We start from the raw sequence: 27,131 nt of genomic DNA on the forward strand, positions 1-27,131 counted from the left end.
GAAAACACAATGCTCAGGACATGAAGCATTAAGTCAGGCCAGCACAGACTGCGTTTCACCAGCGTGTTATCAGCTCTGCGGCTGGTACGCGGTGAGGTCACATGGGTCAGACTCCAGTGAAGCATTACCTGTTTCTCTTCTGTCCTCACTGAGTCTGCTGTCTCTCCCGTCTCTCCTCTAACCTCATCTTACTTGCCCGCCGTCACATGACAACCCCCCCCCCCCCCCCAACTCCACAGCACAGAGCTCGCTTTCTTCGTCTTCATCACTGAGCTCTTTATTTATTGATCAGCTGATCAGTGACTGTCACCAGTTTCTCTGTGACTATGATGCTTTTCTTGTCAATGCTGAGACGGTTTTCACATCACAGCTGCTGCAGTTTGTTTACCTTAAAACTTTAACTTTACAGACAGTTTAAAACAGGAGCTCTGTCATTGGCTGGCTGCTAGTCACATGATTTCTTTCCTTTAATTTATATCTGACCAGAAGAAGTTCAGAGTCAGAAACAGGAAGTAGTTATTATTTTCAGGCATGAGCTCAAATAGAAACACTGATCACATGCAGAGAAAACTCAAGCAGGAAGAACTAACCGTGTTTCTATAATCATCACCATCATTAGTTAAATCTGTGATTATTTCCACTGACAGTGTTGCTGTTTGTGACGGACACGAAGTGGGGCAGTGGAAGGATGGATATCTTGATGCTGTGCAAACGTCTCGTTCTTTATGCTTTGCTCATAAGCAGCCAGACTCGAGCAGGAGTTCTCCAGTAAAGTTATTTTGGACACTGGCTGCTTTTTCAGTCTGGTCCATGTACCTGACCACTGTGTTTGTTTAGCCTCGTAGCTCTGACCTTTGAATCATTCAAACATAAAAAGGATAATAAATCAACGATGAACCAATGTTGTATCCACACATAAGACACCCCAGTGTCTTTAGGCTCTTTCTTACCAGTGTCCTGTTCACATTTCTTTACTGAACCTATGAAAAATGTTAAAGATAACACAGTTGGAAATAAAAATTTTTTTTAGTATTTTTGCACCAAAACAGTGAATTCCAAAGAGCTGGTATCTGAAAACTCAGCATATTTCAGCAGTGTGACCCTAGTAGCTGAACAGTATCACGTCCGTAACAGGAGTAAAAAAACCCAATAAAGACACGAGAGAGGACCTGGGAGATGATCCAGACCTCCAACTGATCGTCTGCTGCTCACGCATTACCACCCATGTGTGGCCCAGATCTGGTTTGCCAGGGGTGGCCCACACATGGGCCAGCACAAGGCCAGTTGCAAACACACAGTTTCAGCCGTGGCCCCAGATGTCAGCCTAATGTGTACCTTAATCAAGCCATGTAATAACAACATGTGCATAATAGTGCAAAAGTAACATGACAAAACTCTGTTCAGACAGTGAATCGACTGATCTTATATAACACTTTTCACTATTCCGGATTACTGAAAGTGCTCTATACAGCATGCCACATTCACCCACTTTCTCTAAACTGAGTGCTTCCTAACTACATTCATACACATTCACACTCTTGACATGCAGACTGGAGAAGCCAGGGATCGAACCACTAACCTTCCAATCAGCAGGCTGCTCTACCTCCTGAGCTACAGCCACTCAGTGGTAAACATGAGTAAACCCTCACTATGTTTTGGATAAAGAGCACGGTTTGACACAAACCTGTGAAACCTGTATTTGAAACGTTGGCTACCATAATAGTATAGTATTGCAACATGGCATTTGGGTCTTCTAACTAAAATAGGAAAATAGGAACATAAACAGTGCCATCATTGCCAGACCTGGCCCACATCTGGTTTACATACACTCTGCCATGACACCGGTCAGTCAGAAGTGCCAGCTTGATGCTGGATCCAAGGAAGACCTGCTTTCTATGAGCCTGGGCCACATAAACCAAACCACAATCGAGCCAGATATGGCATGACATAACATAGACAGTGCCATCTACGCCAGCCCTGGCCCACATCTGGATGACTTCATTCCAGAAGTCAGTCAGCAGTGCCGGCTTGATCCCAGATCCAGGCCAGACCTGGGGCCTGTTCGTCGTACCTCGCTAAGTAAGTTAGCTGGATTAGATTGTTGACGATTTCGCGTGATCCTGGATCGTTCGGTTCCCCGAAGCTCATCCGGGACTTGCTGTCATAGCAACAGAGCCGTAAGCGTAAACCTGCTCGGGAGCAGGTTTACTTTATGTAAACAGGATTAGATCGCGGCCACGCAGGTATGTCCGCTTCATTTATACGAAAGCAACAGCGATATTCCACCACTGTTTCACCATAAATAAATAACATCAATGTAACTAAAGATAATGCAGCACTTGATCCTTTTATTGATGTCACACAGATACATACACGTCATTTCCTAAAAAAGGGAAATGAACTATTAACATTCTATTACATGTATGTGATTATTACAGATGTAAGTCATATTTCAGAGTAGTAATTGTAAATTACTTCGTGTAATCAAGATGAGAGACCACGGCTATAAAAGCGAAGGTGGATTTGGGAAGCCTGTCGCAGCCATGTCCTGTCCGTATAAGCGACCAACCCATTGCGGAAGGTGCAAGATTGATAAGGAGAGTCCTCAGAATTCAGCGTATATTGCGGGATAGACAGGATCCTTTAGCTCAGTGCGACAGTGTGCTCATAGAGAGATATCGACTTTCCCGTGAGGGTATTATTTACTTAACCAACTTGTTGACGAGGGGGTGCAGGACCACCACCTGTCTTTTTTTTTGCTCTGCCCTTTTCTTGGTTGCTGTTATGAACAAACTAACAGAGTATTACAGGCCAGTATTACCTTGCCAAGAGACGAAAAGCAATCTAAGAGATAAATATTACCATTCTGTAGAATACTCCTGTATTCCACTTTTACTTGTTCCCATGTTCTTGTGGGTCCTGTTGTGGCTCTAATGTGAAAGGGGATATAATATAACATATTATAATATAATATAATGCCATATGATATTGGACAATATAGTGTCATATGATAGATCTACCCTACCGCCTACTGGTGTTGGCCAGAGGGGCCGATGGCGCGATATGGCAGCCTGGCTACAACCGTAGCTGCCTCCACCAGTGTGTGAATGTGGGAGTGAATGAATAGTGGTATCGTAAAGCGCTTTGGGTGCCTTGGAAAGTGCTATATAAACCCAATCCATTATTATTATTATTATTAAATTACCTACGAGTTTGATTTGTCAGCAACTTTCTGCCAGCCCTCTCTCCTTGCTTTTGCAGCCTTTGCAGTGTTCTCTTGCGTTTTAATTAAACTCTGAAACTCCTGAAATCCCTCAATCATGAGTTCTTGCTCTGCTGCCGGAAAATACCGAGCACGCCCCTTCGACATTTTCGCCGACCAATCAGCGGGTTGCCGATCAATGTTTCTACTATCGATGCGTAGCCCCTTTTACGACACCCAGTGATGTCACATTACTGCGTCCAGCTGTACTAATCGTCAACAGCAGGTGTGTTCGGGGAACCGGATTAGCGAGATCACGGTTAGCGCGATGATTTGATCTTGGATGTGTCATTTGATCTTGGATGTAGTAAGCGACGTACGAAGAACAGGCCCCTGCTTGCTATGTGGGATATAAACAGTTAGAAATACACTGGACACGTGCGTTTGCATGTTTCATCCCAAAATCAAATCAAATCACTTTTATTGTCACATCACATGTGCAGGTACACTGGTACAGTGCATGCGAGTGAAATTCTTGTGTGCGAGCTTCACAAGCAACAGAGGTGTGTAAAAATACAATAACATAAAACAAACAAAATATAAGAATGGCTAAATCTGAGACTAATAAATATATGTACAATATAAGAGTGTATGCATTACTGGATGTGTATACTAAATATGTTTTTCTACGTGTGTGTGTGTGTGTGTGTGTGTGTGTGTGTATAGACATTTTACAAATTAAATAGAGTAAACAATAAATAAAATATATAAAAATATACAGAGTTGAATATGTGCAAAACAGTGGCATTACTGTACAGTATGGAGTGCATAATGTTAAAGTTCCAGTAGTGAAGCTGAGGTGTCTATGACGTGTTCATCAGTCTGATGGCCTGGTGGAAGAAGCTGTCTCTCAGTCTGCTGGTACGGGACCGGATGCTGCAGAACCTCCTTCCTGATGGAAGCAGTCCGAACAGTTTATGGCTGGGGTGACTGGAGTCCTTGATGATCCTCCCCGCTTTCCTCAGGCAGCGCTTCCTGTAGATGTCTTGGAGGGAGGGAAGCTCACCTCCAATTATCCATTCAGAGCACCGCACGACTCTCTGGAGAGCTTTGCAGTTGTAGGCGGTGCTGTTGCCATACCAGGTGGTGATGCATCCAGTGAGGATGCTCTCAATGGCACAGTGATAGAAGGTCCTGAGGATGCGGGGGCTCATGCCGAATCTTTTCAGTCTCCTGAGAAAGAAGAGGCGCTGCTGCGCCTTCTTCACTGTTTTGTTTGTGTGTACTGACCACGTAAGATCCTCAGCCAGATGTACACCAAGGAACCGGAAGCTGCTCACTCTCTCCACAGCAGCGCCGTTGATGGTGATGGGGGTGTGTACTTCTCTGCACCTCCGGAAGTCCACTATCAACTCCTTTGTCTTTGCGACGTTGAGGGTGAGATGGTTGTCTTGACACCAGTGGGTCAGGGCGCTGACCTCCTCCCTGTAAGCCGTCTCATCACCGTTGGTGATAAGACCCACCACTGTAGTGTCGTCCGCAAACTTCACAATGATGTTGGAGTTGTTAGTGGCTGTGCAGTCATGGGTGTAGAGTGAGTACAGGAGAGGGCTCAGTACACACCCCTGTGGAGCACCAGTGTTCAGTGTGATGGGGGATGAGGTGATGCTGCCCAGTCTGACCACTTGGCGTCTGTCAGACAGGAAGCTAAGGATCCAGCTGCAGAGGGAGCTGCTCAGTCCTAGATCCTGCAGTTTCCTGTCCAGCTTCGAGGGAACGATGGTATTGAATGCTGAGCTGTAATCTACAAACAGCATCCTCACATACGTGTCTCTCTTCTCCAGGTGTGACAGGGCAGTGTGTAGTGTCAGGGCTATGGCATCATCAGTGGACCTGTTGTGGCGGTATGCGAACTGTAGAGGGTCCAGTGAGTCGGGTAGTGCAGAGCAGATGAAGTCCCTGACCAGCTTCTCGAAGCATTTTCTCACGATGGGGGTCAGGGCTACAGGTCGCCAGTCGTTCAATGAGGAGATGCTGGAGGATTTGGGTGCAGGGACGATGGTGGCCACTTTGAAGCAGGCTGGGACTACAGACGGAGAGAGGGAAAGGTTGAAGATGTGTGTGAACACTCCAGCCAGCTGATCCGCGCATGACTCGAGGACGCGGCCGGGAATCCCGTCCGGACCAGTAGCTTTGCGTGCGTTCACCTTCCTGGTGAACTTCCGCACATCCTCCTCAGACACAGTGTGCGCGCTGACCAGGGGCGGATCTAGAAGGGTGGCATGGGGTGGCAAGTGCCACCCTAAAATGATCCCTTGCCACCCCAAGTGCCACCCTAGTTTTGCATTTGACAGTGCTGTTTATTAAAATAAGATAGCATTAACAGTTTGAGCGTAGTTACAGTCAGCAGTGAATATAAATGCTAAAACTGAATATGTTGCATAGTGTTCCCCCCCTCCACCAACAAATGGTTCAGCCCAAAGCAGGACCGGCTTTTTTCTTGTTTTCAGTAGCAAGCGATGCTCATGATTGTGCCAGAGCACATTTTGAACAACACCATGGGAATTTCGCTTTTCACACAGGTGGGTGGATGTTACACTCTGGAAATGGAAGGAAGGTGAGTGTTATTAACCCTCTGAGGTCCATGGACACGCTGCACCTCCAGATCACATGACTGATGTGAGCACACATCTGTGAGTGACACAGCAACAAGCTGCAGCCACGCTGAGTCTCTGTTTCAGCCACATTGAAAGTTCGGACTTTAAAGTTTTTAAATTTTAATTACAGGCCAGTAAATCCAGAGTTATGATAAAAATATATATAAGCCACGCTTTTTTCTAAATACTGTGGTCACATTTTTGTGTGTGTGTGTTTTAAGCATTTTCTAAAGACAGCACGAAAACAGTAAGGAAAGAAATAAAGCCACATGTTTCCTATCGGTGGAAAAATACACCATGGCGACCAATTTTAAAAAAAGTCAACACGTGGGATTTGGTTGTTTAGGAAAAGGGAAAAGTTTGGGGAGTGACGGTAACGGCAGCGAGACAGAGTGAGTTTTTAGATGTGGGAGATTTGTGACGTTTAGTGTGGAGTGCATACTTAGTGTGTTGTGTTGTGTTGTGTAGTTGTTCTGTTGTGTAGTCGTTTTGTTTTGTGTGTCAGTGAGGGCGCTAATGACTGTCACAGAGCCACATTTGCAACGTAAACACTGTCACTAAGTAGAAAACCAGCGGAGTGATACACCTGCTGTTGTCAGGCCTGCAGGTTTGTCCCTGTGCTTTCTGTCTTTTGGTGGACAAACTTGTTTTTTACTGACACACATCATTTGTGGGGCATCTTATTGCAACACCTGATTGTTCTCTCATTTTAGTTTTAGTAATATTTTTAAATGGTTGTACAAAATGAAAAAAAAATGGCAGGTGTATGGGGTGCATTTTTAGATAAATGGTTGTTTATGTTTACAAAATGTACATTTTATATTTGCATTTCAAGTTATAAAAATGTACTCAACATGTCTGTGTTTTTTTACAGTAAAAAAATTCTACTAGGATTTTAAGTTCTTTGTGTGATTTCAGATCAGTAACACTAATTCAGCATGTCGGTGAAAAAACAACTAAATTCAGTTGAGCTGAAAAGAAATCAAACAAGGCAATGGGGAAAAAACCAAAATGAAACAATTTCAGGGTGAAATACAAACATAAACTCAAAAGGAGTCAAAAATGGCCGGTTGTATTGTAGACCTCAGAGGGTTAATCCAACAAAACATGAAAAATTAGGTTTACATTTTTGTTCATGACAGTGCAGATTTCTGACATTTTGTGTAATTTAAGCTGTAACAATGTGACTGTTTTTAACAAAAACAGTGAAACTTAAGTTAGACTTGTGTTTGTAAATGAAGCGCCCCATGTTGTGTAGCTTTCTGGATTTTATATTTATTGGGCTACATATTTATTTATTCTACAGGCTATACAGTACATAAGATCAAAACTCATATGTAACTAGTGTGTAATTATGTGGGCTACAGACAATAATTAAGTTATAGACTATATTTATATGAAAAACTTGCATACTTACTGCATTTGAATCATTTAACCATATGTAACCACCTGCATGAGTGTTTGAAAAAAAAAAGGCTTTGATTTTGCCACCCCATTTGATTTCTTTGCCACCTTAAGAAAATTTCTCTAGATCCGCCCCTGGCGCTGACGTCATCCGCGGTGCGCACACTGTCCGGTCTCGTGGTGTTCGCTGTGTCAAATCTAGCGTAGAATACGTTTAGATCCTCACACAGAGAGGCCGTGGTCTGCGGTGTGCTGGTTTCCCTCTAAAGTCTGTGATCGTGTTTAGTCCCTGCCACATTCTCCGAGGGTTGTCAAACTGTTGCTCCACCCTGTCGCTGTACTCACGTTTGGCTGCTTTGATCGTCTTCCGGAGTTGGTAATGTGCGTGGAGGCATAGGTGGTGCTCCGTGCCGCGCGAACATCTCCGTTAATCCAGGGTTTTTGATTTGGGAAGGATTTAACTGTTCTGGATGAGACGACATCTTCCACGCATTTCCTGATAAATCCACAGACTGAGTCTGTGTTCTCGTCGATGTCTTTAGCAGCCACGTGAAACATTTCCCAGTCCGCGTGATCAAAACAGTCCCGCAGCGCAGACTCCGATTGGTCCGACTAACTGTGCACCGCCCTTATGGTTGGAGCTTCCTGTTTCAGCTTCTGCCTGTAGACGGGCAGGAGCAGGATGGAGCGGTGATCTGATTGGCCGAATGGGGCGTGGGGGAGGGCTTTGTACGCACCCCGGGAAAGAGGTGCAGCAGTGGTGAAGTAGCCGGTCTCCACGAGTGTTGAAGTGGATGTGTTGGTGGCGTTTTGGTGAAACTTTCTTCAGGTTTCCTTTGTTAAAGTCCCCGTCTGTGATAAACGCTGCCTCTGGGTGTGCGGTTTCCTCGCTGCTGATCACGCTGTACAGTTCCCTGAGTGCTCGGTCAGTGTCGGCTTGTGGGGGAATGTAAACAGCCGTAATAATCACTGCTGTAAATTCCCTCGGTAGCCAGAATGGCCGGCACTTAATCATCAGGTACTCCAGGTCCGGTGAGCAGAAGGATTTGACCGGGTGCACGTTCGCATAATCACACCAGCTGTTGTTGATCATGAAACATACACCACCGCCTCTGCTTTTCCCAGTAAGCTCCTGTGACCTGTCCGCGCGATGCACGGAGAACCCCGGTAGTTGTATTGCGGAGTCCGGTACCTTGTCCGATAGCCAGGTTTCTGTGAGGCAGATCACGCAGCAGTCCTGCATCTCTCGCTGGAATGAGATCCGTGCCCGAAGCTCGCACAGCTTGTTCTCCAGAGACTGCACATTAGCCAGTAATAAACTGGGTAACGGTGGTCTGTTAGTGCGCCGTCTCAGTCGAACCAGAACGCCAGGTCTTCTCCCTCTGCGTCGGCGTTTGCGGCCTTCAGGGACAGAGAACAAAGGCGTCTCAGGTGAGATGAATGGGGGGTCTGCAAACGGAGCGTCCGTGTTGCAAAACTTGAACTCCGGAAAGTGATGAGAAAGTCCGTCTTTTATGTCCAGTAAGGTTTGTCGGTCGTACACAAGGAGACACGTGCTGCTCGTGAAAAAATAAAGGAAAAGGAAAATTAAACACAAAAAACAGCTGTTGCTTGGGGGAGCTCGCGACGAGGCTGCAGCAAAACACCCTGCAGCTGTTTCACATTTTCTTGCAAAAGCTCGAGAGGTGGTTGTGTTTTGTGACGTGTCGGGTTTCAACCTGCAGCATCCAATAATCTAGACTCAATAATGATGTTCAGCTGCAGCTGTGTGAAGAGGAAAAGCAGAAGTGTTTCGTTGTTGGTGGATTTCACACCCATGTGTACTTCTGTGTTTGTGATGACATCATCCCCCCACCCCCCACGGTCCTCACACACTTCCCCTTCCTGCCCCTCCCAGGGCAGAAAGCAGAAAGCAGAAGTTCAGCTTTTGGGAACATGAAACATGTTTCTGATGAATCGTCACTTTTAGTGTTTTCAGTTTAAACTCTGCTCCCTCTGCTGTTACCGATGGATCGACTGATCAGGTCTGAGTCTGTGACTTTGGAGCAGTTTAGTGAAGATGTCTCTGAAACTTGACGGTGGTTTCGGTTACAGATGTGACTCATTTAAGCCTCACGCTGCCTTCACGTCTGTATTGATAGCTGATTAATCACTCTGGCTGACAACCGCGTGTGATTCCCACGCGTGGTGGGCCTCCAAGTATTTGATTGACTCATTTCAGAGTGGAGCCACTGATACTCAGCCCTGCACTCTGATTGGCTGGTGAAACAGTCTGTCTGCAGCCAATCAGAAGTCGTGGGTTTGAATCCGCTGGCTGTTCTCAGCAGGTGCTCCGGTCCCCTCATACAGCTCTGTCTCATCTGTTTCTCAGAATAAGGAGAAGGAGCGCCTGAAAGAGAGGGAGAAGGAAGCGAGAGAGAGGGAGGTGCGCTCCAGTAATGGCCACCTGTTTACCTCACTGACAGTGTCCTCCACCACCCTCTGCTCCTCCTGCAACAGGAGCATCACGGCCAAAGAGGCGCTCAGCTGCCCAGGTAAGCACACCTAGGGATGGGTATTGATAAGATTTTCACGATTCCGATTCCATTTTCGATTCTCTTATCGATTCTTTTTAAAAAAGGAGAACACTAAGGTCGATTAGCTCAGAACTTTGTTTTATATCTTCTCTTTGAACAAGATAGAAATTTAGGAGTAACATGGCCTTACAAACCCAGCAGTGAGATCTTAAGAGATCCAGCCTGCGGCTCTTCAATGGGGTGTCACAGGGTCTCCAGGAAAAAACATTGTAAATGTAAAATAATAAAATAAATATTCTTCTGTAGCAATAACAAAGTATAACATAAATTATTCTGTAGCAATTACACAAGAATATCCAGTAATGTCCCTGCCTACAATTAAACACATTCACTTACTGAAAATCATCTGCTGTGGCAAACGGGTGCAAACCTTTGACCACAAACTGAGTCACTGCTCGGTGACGTTCGTCTATCCTGCCTGAAAGGAGACGCTACCGGCAGACTGCAGCGAGAACTGCCAGCATCTGAGCCAGACTCTGTCTGTCTCATCATGGTCACTAAATGCACAGTAATGGCAGGTTTGTAATAAGGCAGATCGCGCTAACATAATATGTTAGTTGATTATTTACCTGCCGCATTAACGGGAGAGGACGTGCAAACGTTACCGCTGCTGCTGGGCTGAGATTCACGAGTCCGGAGCGGAATTAAAAACACGACGTTCATTTAAGGTCATCGCGTGTTTTGTGAACAAATGCTTTTGCATATTTGTAGTGTTTCCTCCCTTCAATGAAATCTCTACTTTGCAAGTATTGCAAGTTGCCCTGTTGTCATCCGTTCTCGTAAAGTGTAACCAAACTTTTGAGCGTTTGAGCCGCTGTGTTTCCTGCCAGGTAAATGATGCTCCGCAACGTGGTGACGTCATTCGGGGCGACTGGAATCGATAAGGGAATCGTTTGCAAAAATGGCAAACAATTCCAAGGAACTGAAACAGTGGGAACCGGTTCTCAACAAGAACCGGGTTTTGATACCCATCCCTAAGCACAACTGTACAGAGGGAGGGTTTACAGTTCATTTACACACAGGAAACTTTATTTATACAGTCGATTTACAGATTGATCAAACTTGTGTGTGTGTGTGGGGGGGGGGCTTGTCTGCTGTGTGTATGACAGACGGTGTGTTAATCCTCCTCACAATGAACAGATGTACCTCCGGATTAACACACACAGAGTCAGCTGAGATCAGTGTAACACAGTAAAATCTCCTTGTTGAACACAACAGATTGGTCATGTGACCACATGTAGACCTCAGGAGCGGGTGAAAGAAGACTCACCCCTCTTCCCGCCCCATCCCCCCAAGCCCCTCGCCCAGTGTGTATGTGTGTGTGTGTCAGCCTACACACCTTGTTGTCCTGCACTCTGATTGGCTGCTGCAGATGCACCCTGAGAAGTGGGTCAAGGGGACTATGTCTACGTGTGTGTGTGTGTGTGTGTGTGTGTGTATGTGTGTGTGTGTGTGTGTACACAGACTTCAAGTCAAGTGGCTTTATTGTCATTCCAACCATGTACAGTGGTACAGTACACAGTGAAAGGAGAAAACGTTCCTCCAAGACCACAGTGCTACAAATGACAGCCAATCAACACAAGACAACATAAAGTGAAATATGTCAAAACTGCAAAAAAACAAAACAACGACAGCGCAACACCAGACAGAACAGAACGATACAGACAGACAAATCTTTGGGTAGAGCAGGGGTGTCCAACTCCAGGCCTCGAGGGCCGATGTCCTGCAGATTTGGCTAAATTACCTCCTCAACACGTTTTAAAGTTCTCCAGAGGACTGGTAATGAACTGATCGTTTGATTCAGGTGACCCAGGGGGAGATCTAAAACCTGCAGGACACTGGCCCTCGAGGCCTGGAGTTGGACACCCCTGGTGTAGAGCAACTCGAAGACTGAAGAAAGTTTATAAAAAGAAACTTACACACCCAGAACACAGAGTATTTTTAACTGTGTGTGTGTTGTGGTTTACTGGCGACATCTTCTGTGGAAAAAGTGAGGTCAGCACAGTGAACAAATGTGTGTCTTTAGCATGTAAGTGGTCTCTTTCTTGCCTGGTTTCTGCAGGTTCCAGTACCACTGTGGTAGTTGGGTTTCTCTCTCTCGCTTCTCTTTTTTATTTATACAGCATCAAATCACAACAACAGTTGCCTGAGGTGCTTTATATTGTAAGGTAAACCCTACTATAATACAGAGAAAACCCAACAATCATATGACCCCCTGTAAGCAAGCGCTTGGGTGACAGTGGGAAGGAAAAAATTCCTTTTAACAGGAAAAAACCTCCAGCAGAACCAGGCTCAGGGAGGGGCGGGGCATCTGAATCTTAAAAAAGTTGTAGAGTTTCTGTTGGACTTCACAGAGTCCGGCAGCACAACAGATTCTGTTCTGTAAACTTCAGACTGTAAGAAGCTCGTTTACAGACTGTTTCCTGCTGGATTAATTGAAGGCTTTGCAGGGAGTTCCTGATAATAGTGCTGATAATAATAATCCAGCCTAGAAGTAATAAATGCATGAACTAGTTTTTCAGCGTCTGTTCATTGTTTCAAATTTCAGAGATATACATTTTCATTGTATACCAAAGAAAATGTATGCTGTGTCTTCTAATGATGCTGCCTAAGGGAAGCATGTATAATGTAAACAGAATTGGTCCTAGCACTGAACCCTGTGGAACTCCATAATTAACCTCAGTGTGTGAAGAGGACTCTCCATTTACATGCACAAACTGGAGTCTATTAGATAGATATGATACAAACCACTGCAGCGCAGTACCTGTAATACCTACAGCATGCTCTAATCGCTCTAATAGGATATTATGGTCGACAGTATCGAACGCTGCACTGAGGTCTAGCAGGACAAGCACAGAGATGAGTCCACTGTCAGAGGCCATAAGAAGATCATTTGTAACCTTCACTAAAGCTGTTTCTGTGCTGTGATGAGCTCTGAAACCTGACTGAAACTCTTCAAATAAACCTCTGCAGATGATCTGTTAGCTGTTTGACAACTACTCTTTCAAGGATGTTTGATATAAAGGAAGGTTGGAGATTGGCCTATAATTAGCTAAGACAGCTGGGTCACCCCATTTACACCCGTGTCTCTCTTTACCTGTGTGTCTCATAGCATGTAATGTCACCATCCACAATCGCTGCAGAGACAGTCTGGCGAGCTGTGCTAAGATGAAGCAGAAGGTAAGAGCAGTCTCTCTCTCTCTTCTTACCTGTCTGTCTGCACACACCTGTCCCAGTCCTGGTAGGCTACAGTCACACTGGGGAAAACAATGGTTCGCTCTTGGTTTACATCTTACATCAGAAAGCTTTGCTATCAGGGTCTTTCTAAAAAAAAGGTTACATTAACTTCAATTCAATTCAATGTTATTTACACAGCGCCAAACCACAATAGTCACCTCAAGGTGCTTTATATTGTAACGTAGACCCCACAATAATACATACAGAGAAAAGCCCAACAATCATATGACCCCCTATGAGCAGCACTTTGGCGACAGTGGAAAGGAAAAACTCCCTTTTAACAGGAAGAAATCTCTGGCAGAACCAGGCTCAGGGAGGGGCGGGGCCATCTGCTGCGACCGGTTTGGGTGAGAGAAGGAAGACAGGATAAAGACATGCTGTGGGAGAGAGACAGAGATCAACACATACATGTTAATCTCTGTGGCTTTGCAGCGGATGGTGCAGCCGCTGTGATAGGTGTCACACCACTGAGTGAAAAAAATCAGCCCTAACCTGACCGTCATTCAGTGCACCGTTCACAGTTAGAACAATGATGTGGTAAAACATATTACTTTCACATATTTATTAACTCTGAAAATCTGAAAGTCTACTGTTGAATTCAGTGAATGGAGCAAGATGCCTCCGTTCTTGCACAGAGGAAAGATGTGTGGGGAAAAAAGGGAATTGATGCACTGCAGTAAAAATAAATGGCATCAAAGCATACTTTTTTCTTTGGGACATCCTGTAGTGGAATATTTACTAATTCTTTCTTTAAGCTGACAGCATTTTGTGCTGTTGCATATAATGAAGTTGTGTGACAGCTGGTGAAAAATAGCACAGATGAGGCATTCACCTGCACTGAGGATAGTAAAAGAAAGAAAATGAATGATGCTCTGTGTGCACACTACTGAGAAATGTTGTGTAATTTTTATTGTGCACTGATCTTTGTGTAGAAGTTTGACTAAAACACTGAACTGATCGCTGGAAAAAGGAAAACAGGATATTTCCATGTGTGCGTCCTGTCTCAGGATTCTCCTTGCTCAGTTCAAGTCGTCTCTTTGAGTAAGCTTGCAATATTATTGTGGAGCAGGAATATGTGGGGCTCGACTCTGAGCGCGCCAGGAGTGAGTAAAGATCAACAGAGCCAAAGGCTCAGGGCTCCGCCCCCTCATTCTAACTGTTAAGCAGCTAATCAAGTTAGCTTGGAGAAGCTGAGGGAGCTCAAAGTAGTTTCTCACAGGAAGAAAGCAAGAATGAGTCAGCAGGGGTTGGTCGGCCGTGTTAGAACGAGGGGGTGGAGCCCTGAGCACGGCTCGCCAGGTCTGTCATGGACAGACATGGTGTCATTGGAGATTCTGTAGTTGGTCACACCAAGGCGATTCCCATAGTGAAACACAGAGCGAAGTTATAAAAAGAACTGCCACAAACGTCGGTGACCCGGGTTTTTGGAGCAGCTGTGTTGCTCATGAACGCAGGCTTTCTCTCTCTTTTTGGTCGCTCCAAGGTTGACCTGTGTTTCTCTCTGACAGCAACAGAAGCTGGCGTTAGCGAGAAATAGTTCAGCTCTGCAGAACGTCGCCATGAGAAGCAAAAGTGAGTCCTGTCACCTAAAAACATCTCCTTTTCCTCTTCTTTTGCTGTTGTTTGTCACAATGATGACTTTTTCTTCTTCTCTGCTTCAGCGCCTATGATGAAGGAGCGACCGAGCTCAGCCATCTATCCTTCTGACAGCCTTCGTCAGTCGCTGCTCGGCTCCAGACGCGTTCGATCTGGCCTCTCGCTCGCCAAAAGTGTCTCCACAAATAACATCGCAGGGTGAGGCTGAGCACGGAGCTAATTGGCTGCTGGCTGTTGTGGTTGAGCAGGAGCATCAGAAACAGGAAAAGCAAATGTACAGACTAAATTGATTATGGGTGTTCCTAATAAACTGACCACTTTGTGTGGAAAGACTGGAAATCGGAAACATGCAGCTGAGCTAAAATATAAACCTCCAGGTCACAGACGAGGCTCCGGTTTGCTCGGCTCCGACATCGCCATCTTGTGGTTCTTGTGGTTGCAGGAAGCAGCTGCTGGGAGGGTTAGAGATATGGCCGCAGAGCGAAAGAAGTAAAATTCATTATATGCAAGAATAAATTCACGCAGAGTTCATTAAGAATAAAACATAAAAAAATTAATCCAGATGCTGACATCATCAAACCGCCACCCATCACAAAGTGAGGTCTTGATGCGTGCTCAGTCATCCAGGTGAGTAAATCCCATAAAGTCGATTCTGTTCATCTGGATGTTTTCAGTGGGAGAAACGTTTCGTCACTCATCCAGGTGACTTCTTCAGTCTCAGCTGACTGCAGGTTTCCAGCCTCATAAACAGGACATTTGCTCAGTGACTGAAACCAGCCCACAGAAACGTTTCTCCCGCTGAAAACGTCCAGATGAACAGAATCAATTTGTGGGGAAGGTGAAGCAAGCTTTTAAATCGCATCCAGTGAAACTAGTTCAGTGTTCTGTGGGGCAAAAGTAAAACACTGAAGCTCTCTATCTTTAAACTAATGTACTCTACTGTACTCGATTACTGTAATCGAGTATTGCAGCTTCAGTGACTTGAAAAAGTTTTCGATATGACGAGCTTCAACACACTCAGACATTCAGACATTTATTAATTGCCACGGCAGTCAACAGCTGACATGCTCACCTGCTTCTCTGCATCTTCACACCATCAGAGCATCATAAGTCACCTTTCTGTCTGTCCTCAGTGTGACCGAGGACTCTGCAGGTCTCAAGAGGATCCTGTCTCAGTCCACAGAGTCTCTGAACTTCAGGAGCAGGACTCTGTCCATGGAGTCTCTTACTGATGACGGTCTGTTAGTCACTTTTATTGATTACTATCAGATCTTAATTCTGTGAGCAGGTGGCGCTGTAACCTGATGGGATTCATTCTTTCTGTGTGCAGCTGAGTGGAGCCCTCTGCTGGACGAGCTGCAGAAGGAGGGCAGCTGCGTGCAGGTCGACAGCTGGAGCCTCGCTGTGGAGCCCAACTTCCTGCAAACACTTCACAAAGACCTGATCAAGCAGCAGGACGTCATCTACGGTACAGCAACAGTCACCAAACACACACACACAACATGTGGACTCGTTACACCTGCGGGAGATTTAAACTTGGAGCTCATACAGCTTCCAGATGTGTGGGAATTTTTGCCCATTTGTTCAGGAGAGCTTTTGTCAGGTCTGGCACTTGGCGTCTCTGTTTTAGTTCCTCCCAAAGGTGTTTGACGTGTCAGTGCTCTGTGTGGGCGGGGTCGGGTTTTCCTACAGTCCCAACGAAGTAGCCAATTCTAAAACCTTAACTAAAGCGTGGTCTACAGCTGTGCGTGTGCTCGCCACAGCTGGAGAAGAAACGTGACCGAGCTCTCTCTTTGCCTCAGAGCTGATCCAGACCGAGTTTCACCACGTCCGCACGCTGAGGATCATGGAGGGCGTGTACCGGCGGGGGATGCTGGAGGAGGTGATGCTGGAGGCGGGGGTGGTCCACACCATCTTCCCGTGTCTGGACCAACTGCTGGAGCTTCACTCCCACTTCCTGTCAGAGCTGTTGAACAGGAGGAAGGCGGGTCTGGTGGAGGGCAGCTCCACCAACTTCACGGTGCGCAAGCTGGGAGACCTGCTGGTCCGACAGGTACGACGACTCCACCTCTTGCACCCGCACCTTGCTGCTAACAGGGCTTCTAAGGCTACGTTCCCACTGCAGGCGAAAGCGCATCAAATCCACCATATCCGATCATGGTATGGCAGTTTGAACAGCACAAATCCGACATTTTCAAATGCGACCTTTTGTATGTGGTACTGAATCCGATACATATCTGATGTTTTAGAAAGTGACTGCTGTTTGATGGTCATGTCGCATTAAATTAGTCTTTTACGTCACTGACAAAAGACAGATCCCAATTATCAGCGCTGGAGAAGACAAACGACTCCGTGTCCATATATACATCTGCACGGAGGTAGCAGCCACTGCTCCAAACAAGGCCATTGTTAAAGCACGGGCTCTCTGTTTTCTCAGTGTCCTTCTTTCTCTAATTAATTTGTCAAAATTCTGTCGGTTACAACTGTGCAGAAATTGGTAGACTGCTGCAACAACACCTACCGTGAACAGAGCGCATTGTGTGTGACGTCTTCTTTTGCACATGCAGGCCGCTTTGAGACGTTCACACTAGAGCACGTTTGCTGTCACATTTTATTTGTAGTGTGAACAAAAAACAGACAAAAAAATGGATGGATTTATTTAATAAAACCCGAGGCTTGTTTGCCCGGAACTGAACGTCACGTTTGTCAACATAAACCAACCACTTGGCACTGATTTTAAAATGGCATTCACCAGACGGTCGCTACAAAGACACGCCAAAGACCTGAGTTTATCCACCGAACCTACACGTGTGTGTGTGTGTGTGTGCAGTTCTCAGGGCAGACTGCTGATGACTGGAAGAAAGTTTATTCAGAGTTCTGCAGTCGACATCCGAAAGCTGTGAAACTCTACAAGGAAGTTTTGGCTCGCGACCGGAGACTGCAGCAGTTCATCAGGGTGAGGCGCTCACCTGTGGCTTCAGGCTGATCCTGGAACCGTCATGGTCATTGTGTTTTGATTTACGCTGCTGCAAGCTGGTTCGGCCCGGGGCCGGCTGGTGTTTCTGATGCTGACTTCCTGTCTCCATCCTTTCCCACAATGCTCAGCGTGTGACTCGCGGTCCTCTGCTGCGGCGTCACGGCGTCCAGGAGTGCATCCTGTTGGTGACGCAGCGGATCACAAAGTACCCCGTCCTCATCCAGCGAATCCTGGACAACACTAAAGGTAATCTGTGACTTTTGACCTTTAGGATTCTCTGATGACCTTTGACTTATGACTGTGATGAATCCATAACCTCCTGCAGGCTGCGAAGAGGAGGCACAGGCTCTGAGCCGCGCACTGGGCCTCCTGAAGGAGCTGATCAGCTCTGTGGACAAAGAGGTCCTGGAGCTTGACCGGAGCAGGAGGCTGCAGGAGATCCATGCCCGCCTGGACCCGCGTGCCCAGGCAGAGGTCCGGGGAGGAGGTGTGTTCAGAGGTGGAGAGCTGCTGAGGAGGAGGCTCCTGCACGAGGGGACACTCCTCTGCAAGGTCCAGGGTACCAGGATGAAAGGTAGTGGGCTTTATCACCTGCTGTGGTGCAACATGCGTGTGGGCAGAGCTTGCAAGTCACGACTGTGTTTGTCTCCAGATGTGCAGGTGCTGCTGATGTCAGACATCTTGGTTTTCCTCCAGGAGAAAGACCAGAAGTTCACCTTTGTTGTGTCACTGGTGAGTCATGCCTGATAACATTCGAAAGCCCCCTGACCTTCTTCAGCTCTGTTCAAGGTTTCCTGTTTGCTCACCTGTCTGCTCACCTGCGTTTCAGGACAAGTCTCCAGTGGTCTCATTGACTAATCTGATTGTCAGAGACATAGCCAATCAGGAGAGAGGGATGTACCTGATCAGTGACTCCACCCCCCCGGAGATGTATGAGCTGCACGCCTCATCGAAAGAAGACAGGAAGACTTGGATGAGCCGCATCCAGCAGGCCGCCACCAGGTGAGCAAGACACACGTGTGTGTCCTGAGGAAACGAAGTGCTCTGGCTGTGCGTCATTTCCTACCCCGATGACGACAGTTATCACAATACAGAGCGCCTGTAAATTCAGTGAATATAATACAGTCATATTCCTGCAGTCGAGTGTCTCGACCAGTGCACGGCATCGTGTATTTGTGGGAGTTTTGATGTCCGGTTTTCTCTTTAGTATATGACGTGCTGCAGGAATCAGAATCACAACTATCAAATGAAATGATGTATTTAAGAGCAACAGGCTGAACCAGTTAAATAATACAAACATAAGAAATCGCTCTAATACTCACAAACGGCTCAATTATAAATATCCATAATATTACAGAGGCCAAATATATATAATTGATATTTAACCTGTGAAACTGGTATTTGTATTTGTTACCTTCTGCGCCTCTACTTAGTTTTGGTGACCTTAGTTACTGTGGTAACTACTGCAAACTGTAGTTACTGTAGTTACTGTGTACTTTAGTTACTGATGAATTCTTTTCTGCAGCTGTCCGTGCAGAGACGACTTTCCTCTCATTGAGACAGAAGACAAAGCGTTGCTGCGCAGACTCAGAGCTGACATCCAGCAGAAGGACAGGGAGGTGCTGGAGCTCTTACAGGAGCGTGTCACTCTGTTTTCTGATCTGGTGGAGGCGTCTGGAAGAGGAAAGGCAGAAGAAGAAGGAGACATGGAGGTCAGGATCTCCTCCTCCTGCAGGAACCTTTTTAGAGCTGACACTCCTCAGGCACCTCAGGCCGAGCCACTCCTCCTCGCTGCCATCGGTGAAGGTGAGGAGGTGCTAATGCTTCTTAGGTCCAGAACGATGGACTAAGACTTTAACAGATCATGTGACCTTTGGTGGAGATTAGGGTGTAACGCGGTAAAGGACCAGGGCGCCTAACTGCAGCTTCATAGATAATGAGCTAATCAGGCTACGGAGCCTGAGTGTGTGAATAAAACACAGGAAACAGAAATAGAGCTCAAAAGTATACAGAAAATAAATATATGCATATATATCACGAACAGAAATAATGGTAATAACACAAAACAGCTTATTAGGTCCCAAAAGGAGGTGGGACGAGGTTTAGTCCAGTGTGAGATCAGTTTTGTTCCATTGACCTGTGATAGGACAGCACGGTGGCACGGTGGTCAGCACTGTTGCCGCACAGCAAGAAGGTCCTGAGTTCAATTCCCCCATCAGGCCGGTTCCTTCTGTGTTGAGTTTGCATGTTCTCCCCGTGTTTGCGTGGGTTCCCTCCGGGTACTCCGGCTTCCGTCCAAAGACGTGCAGTTAGTGGGGATAGGTCAATTGGTTAATCTAAATTGCCCATAGGCATCAATGATGTTGAGTTGCATTTTTCCTCATCCTGAAAAATGCCACAACCATGACCCCTACTAAATCTATTTCTAAACTATACAAAGCTCTCTCTAGTGCCAGCAAGGATAACACTTTATACACTAAGGATAAATGGGAAAGGGAATCAGGAATTGGTATTTCTGTGGGGGAGTGGGAAAATGTTTGGTACTGCCAGTGGTCCACGTCCAGTTCTATGAGCTGGAAGGAGCATGGCTGGAAGAATATTATTAGGTGCTTCAAGACTCCATATCAGGAGAGATACAAAGGGGCTCGACTGTTGCTAACCATTTTCATGTTTTTTGGGACTGTCCCAAGTTAAAAAACTGTTGGATAGGTGTTCAGGTCTCCTTAAGTGCAGTCTTTAACGTTCAAATACCTTTAGATTTCAAGGTTTTATACATGAGTTTGGTCCCCTTTCTGGAACGTAGGTGTTACACCCCGGCCTAGGCAACCGGAGTGCAAAAAAAGTAAAAATAAAGAGAAAAAAAAACACACACAAAAGCTCACCACCAAAAATCCCAAAACGAAGGTATCGACAACTGTTTCTTCAAAGCAAAATACGATAATTATTTACATCAAAACACAAAACGTCAAACTATTTACAACGGGGGGGAAGATCGCGACCATGACATACTGAAACACAAGGCTTAAATACATAGAAGGAGCAATCAGGGAATGGACCACAGGAGGGAAACACAGCTGGGGCAAATTAGAACTGACGAGACAGGGAAAATGTAAACTGAACACACTAAGATAACACAGACTTTCAAAGTAAAACAGGAAACACATAACAGTCACGCCAAAAACAAAACACTGACAACACCGAAACGTAACATTTCCCCCTACCCAAAAATCAAACATGTAACCCCAAGTGAAATGTTTTGATCAAAAGCGGATGAAGGCTGGTGGAGGCTGGAGCGGTCCCACGGACCCTCCCCTCAGCGAAGGCAGACGAAGCTGATGAAGGCTGGTGCGGTCCCACTGACCCTCCAGCAGACGACGAAGGCTGGAGCGGTCCCACCGACCCTCCAGCGAAGGCGGATGAAGGCTGGAGCGGTCCCACGGACCCTCCAGCGACGACAAAGGCTGGGGCGGTCCCACGGACCCTCCAGCAGACGACGAAGGCTGGGGCGGTCCCTCGGACCCTCCAGCGGAGACGGACAGCTGAAGCGAAGGCAGACGAAGATGATGAAGGCTGGAGCGGTCCCACTGACCCTCCAGCAGACGACGAAGGCTGGAGCGGTCCCTCGGACCCTCCAGCGAAGGCGGATGAAGGCTGGAGCAGTCCCACGGACCCTCCAGCGAAGGCGGATGAAGGCTGGAGCGGACCCCGGGCCGAAGCGGTCCCTCCCTCGGACCCTCCAGCAACGGCGAACGGCTGAAGCGGCCCCCGGGCCCACCAGCGAAGACAGACGGCCGAAGCGGTCCCTCCCTCGGACCCCCCAGCGATCCCGGACGAGCCCCCATATGTTACACCCCGGCCTAGGCAACCGGAGTGCAACACGAAAAAAAGTAAAAATAAAGAAAAAAAAACACACACAAAAAAAAAACCCCACTAAAAATCCCAAAACGAAGGTATCGACAACTGTTTCTTCAAAGCAAAATACGATAATTATTTACATCAAAACACAAAACGTCAAACTATTTACAACGGGGGGGAAGATCGCGACCATGACATACTGAAACACAAGGCTTAAATACATAGAAGGAGCAATCAGGGAATGGACCACAGGAGGGAAACACAGCTGGGGCAAATTAGAACTGACGAGACAGGGAAAATGTAAACTGAACACACTAAGATAACACAGACTTTCAAAGTAAAACAGGAAACACATAACAGTCACGCCAAAAACAAAACACTGACAACACCGAAACGTAACAGTAGGAGTGAGATTAAGTTGGTGCAATTACTCTTGGTGGCGAGTAAAAAAACAATTACTAGAAGATGGTTCAGCCCAGCCCAGCCTACCCTGGATGACTGGTTTGGGATCATTTTAGAGATATTTAGGATGGAAAAACTTACATATCTGTTAAGAAAGCAAAAAGCCAAATTCTACCACATTTGGAGCAATTGGATCCAATTCATCACCCCCACGAGGGCTGACTTCACTTGATCTCACTATTACTTGGTTGGTTTTTGTTTTATTTATTTATTTATTTATTACATTTACTTCTATTACTATTGCTTGTTTATTTACTTATTTGTTCACCATGATTGCAGCATGGGCACCCCCCCAGTTTGTGTTTATAGTTCCATGTAATGTGTTCTATATATCTCCTTCGGGAGAGCATGCGAGCAACTCTCCTAGTAATAGCTAGTTAACCTCCACCGGTTAATATGCACCCGCTGATCACTTCATCATTTGCTCTCCTGGACTTAATCTAAAACCTGGAAGGACTTTGTTCCCATGTTATTCATATACTGCTGTGCAGATGGTTTTTCTTCTCCAATCCAAATCCAAATATAATTAAAAAATAAATTGCCCATAGGTCTGAATGTGGGAGTGAATGTGAGAGCAAATGGTTGTCTGTCCCTGTGTGTCGGCCCTGCGACAGACTGGCGACCTGTCCAGGGTCTACCCCGCCTCTCGCCCTAAAACAGCTGGGATAGGCTCCAGTGCCCCCCTCGACCCTGTAAAGGATAAACGGAAGCGAATGGATGGATGGATGACCTGTGTGTATCAACAGTTCAATTTAGTCCATAGGAGCAGGGGACATGCAGCTGATTGACCCGGAACTTATACAGGGTTCATTCCCGCCACAATAAATGGATTTGCGGAAGTGGGGTCAGATGTTGCCGTGGTTACATGGATGTAGCTCACCTGGTTCGATGTTTAAAATTGATATTTATGGGATGAAGCCATCACACCTCAGGTCTTTGTGCCACACATAAACATCTGGGAACAAAGAAGAACTGAGCATTAAAGGAAACGTTCTCCGAGACAGCCTCCACCCCGAGCAGCTTCCAGCGCTAACAGAGACTCGGTCCAGGCTGCCGGTTGCTCACCATCAGGCTCACCATATTTTCTGTTTCAGTCGACAGACTGACGGAGCTGCTGTCAGATGCCAGCATCCAGAAATCTTCCATAACCAACGGCAACCAGGAGATCAGCGGTGAGTCACCTGTCGCCTGTTTGTGCTCCGCCCCTTCGTGTCGTGATGCAGAAATCATCTTTCTGTTGCTGTTTGATAACCTGTCTCTTTCTCTCAGATGGTGACTCTGGTTCTCTGAACGGCTCTTTTGACTTGAATGACAAGTCCTCAAAGGTAACGCTCACCTTTCACCTTCTGCTCAGGTGTGTGTCTTAAAGAAGTGAAACTTTCAACCCTTCATATTTCTTCTGACAGCTAAAATGTTTGAATGCTCAGAGGTTCCATGGAAGTTATTTACAGTCTTTAACCAATCAGTGAGCAATTGGTCATATGATCCCAATGTCACAGCAGGGTTTTGGTGGATTTTGTTTCCATGGAAACTGGAGCAGAAATGAAGATACAGGTGACAGTAAAAAACAAGTAAATGTTGAAGAATGTTTTTCTGAGGGGCTCGTTTACGTCTCACTGCACAGACGAGCGGGTGGAGCTACTTCTTCACTTACATGGTCGACGTTCCGCAACATTTCCCTTATTTATAACATCATCGTATGCAGCTGGTACAACAGAGGCTCCACCTGATTGGTCCGCAAGTTTCAGGTGGTTCGTGAAGCTGAACCTGCATCTGCACGATGCAAACCTTCAGTTGTGTTTAAATGTTTGTCTGCTGAACCACAGTTCTTCAAATAAATCCTCTTTATATAAACTGTATGTTTTCATATGTCTGAGTGAACCTTCAGAATAAGAGAAGGTCTGTGGCAGCTTGTCTCCACGTCTCTCAGTTTCAGCTCTTTTCTCTTTCAGGATGGAAATGGTAACCAGCTGCAGGAGCGAACCCTGAACGAGGTAACACCTACTTCCTCTTTTCTGAGTAACCTCTTGATACCAAGAAGTCAAAGACCTAAGCCCCTTCTCCATCAGTACCTACTCGGATCGCCTTGCCACAGTTCGCCGGTTTTCGGGGTTGGCACCACATACTGCAATAGTACCTGCTCGGCCCGGGTTCCAAGGGACCCGGGCAGGTACTAAAATGTGATGTCAGTTTGCGTGACACCGATTGGCTGGTCAGTGGCGTCATTCAAAGAGTCACGAAAGCAACTCGTTCACGAAAATCAAAACAGACATTTTTGAAACCCGACAACGAGGAAAAAGGCTGCAAAAACCGACACAAGGTGCACGAGTCTGACGAAAAGCCACAGACCCAGCAGCAGCTATACTGCTGGCTCCACGTCCACCTTTGTTGTAGTCGTCGCATATTAATCACGGGACACTCGGACATGTCGGTATGATGACGAACACGCACATTAGGTGTAACTGGACTGTAATAAAAGCAAGTCGATCTGAGTAGGTGCCAAAAGGGCTTAGATTCGCTTTGAAGATCGACATGTTTCTGTCTGTGTTGGGATGCAGCTCATGCACCGTTTCATACATTTTGATGTACAAAGTTTCTGCCTGTGCAGTTCTAACATCTTCAGCTGTCCTCTCTGCAGGACGTCCATCAGCGCTTGATCGGTCTGAGCACACAGCTTCACGCCCTGCAGGTCTGAAACTTATTTCTAGTATTGTTTGTTTATACATCCTGCAATTAACCCAAATAAATGTATAAATAGTGATTCATTTATTCAGTATTTATGTTATCAATGTTGCAGGCTGCTGTGATTCGTCAGGACTCAATGCTAGCGCTCTTGGTCAGTGCAGGCTCCACCCCCTCCACCACCCCTGGCTCTGCCCCTGGCCCCCGCCTCAGCCGGTCACTGTCACGTGACACAGGGTTGGAAGCCAGCGGGGAGGCGGTGCTGCTGCGGCGGCAGGTGGAGCTGCTACAGGAAGAAGTGACACGCCTCCGTCTGCGAGAGGAGGACCAAAACTGGGAGGGAGTGGAGCCAGGCACCAGAAGGAGGAGCAAAAATGGAGAGAAGAGTGATGTTATGAAAGGAGAACAGGTGAGTTGGGTTCACTTGTTCACCTACTGGGCAGGGATAGCTCAGTAGGTAGAGTGGTGGCCCCATGATCGGAAGGTCGGGGGTTCAACTCCCCGGGCGCTGCATTGGTGGCTGCCCACTGCTTCACTGGGTGAATGGGTTAAATGCAGAGGAACTATTTCCCTATGGGGACTAACACGCACACATTACATTACTAAAGCGCGATGAGTCGACAAAACTGAAATAAATCCGAGTTGTCTGTTGGCAGGTTAACAAGAGACGTAGCAGTCGGGAACTGGAGCTTCGCCCCCTCGCCCCACTAGCCACCGAGGATCCAGTCGACCAATTAGATGGCGTCCAAGAAGGAAATGAAGAGGAAGAGGAGGAAGTGATGAAGATCTCTCCTCGCTCTGACAGCCCCAGAGGTTAGTACCACTGATCAACAATCAATATGGAAAGCCCATGGCATTATGATGGTCTCCATGGTAACCTATTACCTCTGACCCCTCAGACCTGCAGGACATCCCAGAGGAGAGCGAGAGTTAACGCCCCACCTACAGCTCAGGGACCTCTGCTGTTGTCACTGCGATGCCACAGACACACATCGGACTCTTATTGTTAAAGGCCCTGGATATAATGCCATTGCCTGTTTTACAGTTTTTAGACCAAATCAGACTTTTGTTCTTGGAACATTTTCTAAAACTTGGAGCCAAAAGGGTAAGGGCGAGGTTAAATTGGCAACTTATTTTCCGCTTCAAACAAACTGGGTCATGTGATTAGATCACTGGTTTGATCTGTGCCCTTGATGTTTTTTGTTTCTTTGTTTCTTTGTTGTTTGTAAATGGGACCAGAGCATGCGTATCTGGAGCTGGACCTGGATCTGGATCTGGTCTGATCCAGATATTTTTCACAGTTTGTTTTAAGCAGACAGATTTTTATTTATTCTTTGAATCTGAGACACACCACACTACATTACCCAGAATGCCTTTGGACCAGCAGCCATCTCATATTTAAAGTTTTGATTTTAATGGTGTCTGATTTACAGAAACCATTACCAGTATGTAAGCATTGAAAGGACTGGGATTATGGGGAGGGATTGGAGGTTGGTGTGGTCAGATGTGGGTTTTGGGGGTCGGGACTCACGTAGTGCTGGATTGTAGGTCAGGTGTGTTTTTAAGGAGCACAGAGCTCCTTCTATTAGCATGTTAGCATGGCTGTGTCTCTTATACTTGTGTAGGACATTGGTTGAATTGACCAATCAGCTTGTTTCTTTTGATGCATGGAGGTGATGATGTCAGCTCCTCGTGTCGTCCGGTGATGATGATGATGGAACAGTGTTTGACATAGAAAATTGTTCATTTACAAAAAAGAACAACAGACGCCGGTGATGATGTAATCATGCGATCATATTGGGGTGGACTACAGCAAGTTTAACAAGTCTGCGATCAGTCAAAGAGGCCATGCCCCTAATAATGCAAACTCTAATCAGTTCAGACAGGAGAGTGTTATCTATAGAGACCAGTTTGTGAATCAGGCTGTAAGCATGTTTATTTTAACATGTAAGGGTTTTGGGACTGACTCGCTGCTGCCTCTGCTGGACAGTAGAGGAACTGTAGTTTGGCGCTGATAAAGCAGAAAGCGTTACCGAAGAATGCGGGTATCCTCTGTCCTGATCATGTGTGATTGATCATCTCTGATCAGGTGTTTTATGGACAGTAGTCCCACCCCCTGTGAGTTCACATGATGTTCTATAGGTTTTGGAAACACAAAAAAATGAATTTGTAACATCAGGACCTGAATGTGATTTTGAAGTTTTTGAATAACTGATTGTGTTCAGGTTTAACGCTGGGAAGTTTCTACAGTGTGATTCATCACTGTTTTGTTATGTTTTTTTTATCTGAAGCTTTGGGATCCAAAACATTTCTGTTTATGCAAAAAAGCTCGCCAGGATGCACGCCTCACATCCAGATGTGCCGCTGTAACATTTCTTTTGAGTGTATTTTAACTGTAGTAACAATGGACTGAAGTAATTGTATTGATCTCTGATGAGTGTAGGTGATTCCTGCTGTACTCTTTATAAATCTAATCAGCTGCT

General features: G+C 46.3%; 1 protein-coding gene across 3 annotated transcripts in view; it reads left to right on the forward strand.

Moving 5' to 3' along the window:
• The window catches only part of arhgef2b (rho/rac guanine nucleotide exchange factor (GEF) 2b), a 40,697-nt gene extending 13,566 nt beyond the window's left edge, over positions 1-27,131 (forward strand). Inside the window, exons 2-21 of one of the 3 annotated variants that reach the window (XM_082550717.1) lie at positions 9,635-9,797; positions 12,952-13,019; positions 14,585-14,648; positions 14,738-14,870; positions 15,806-15,909; positions 16,003-16,140; positions 16,475-16,725; positions 17,503-17,628; positions 17,778-17,895; positions 17,975-18,223; positions 18,302-18,381; positions 18,479-18,651; positions 19,175-19,455; positions 23,061-23,138; positions 23,236-23,291; positions 23,919-23,960; positions 24,605-24,655; positions 24,764-25,057; positions 25,305-25,461; positions 25,548-27,131. In XM_082550717.1, coding sequence (XP_082406843.1) covers positions 9,635-9,797; positions 12,952-13,019; positions 14,585-14,648; positions 14,738-14,870; positions 15,806-15,909; positions 16,003-16,140; positions 16,475-16,725; positions 17,503-17,628; positions 17,778-17,895; positions 17,975-18,223; positions 18,302-18,381; positions 18,479-18,651; positions 19,175-19,455; positions 23,061-23,138; positions 23,236-23,291; positions 23,919-23,960; positions 24,605-24,655; positions 24,764-25,057; positions 25,305-25,461; positions 25,548-25,582 — 2,661 coding nt within the window. In that variant the 3' untranslated portion in view covers positions 25,583-27,131. Of the gene's footprint in view, positions 1-9,634; positions 9,798-12,951; positions 13,020-14,584; positions 14,649-14,737; positions 14,871-15,805; positions 15,910-16,002; positions 16,141-16,474; positions 16,726-17,502; positions 17,629-17,777; positions 17,896-17,974; positions 18,382-18,478; positions 18,652-19,174; positions 19,456-23,060; positions 23,139-23,235; positions 23,292-23,918; positions 23,961-24,604; positions 24,656-24,763; positions 25,058-25,304; positions 25,462-25,547 lie in introns of all 3 variants that reach the window. The other 2 variants (XM_082550716.1, XM_082550718.1) reach the window with 2 other exon arrangements.

Source organism: Aulonocara stuartgranti (assembly GCF_965226115.1).
Source record: "Aulonocara stuartgranti genome assembly, chromosome: 11".
NCBI classification, from domain to species: domain Eukaryota; kingdom Metazoa; phylum Chordata; class Actinopteri; order Cichliformes; family Cichlidae; genus Aulonocara; species Aulonocara stuartgranti.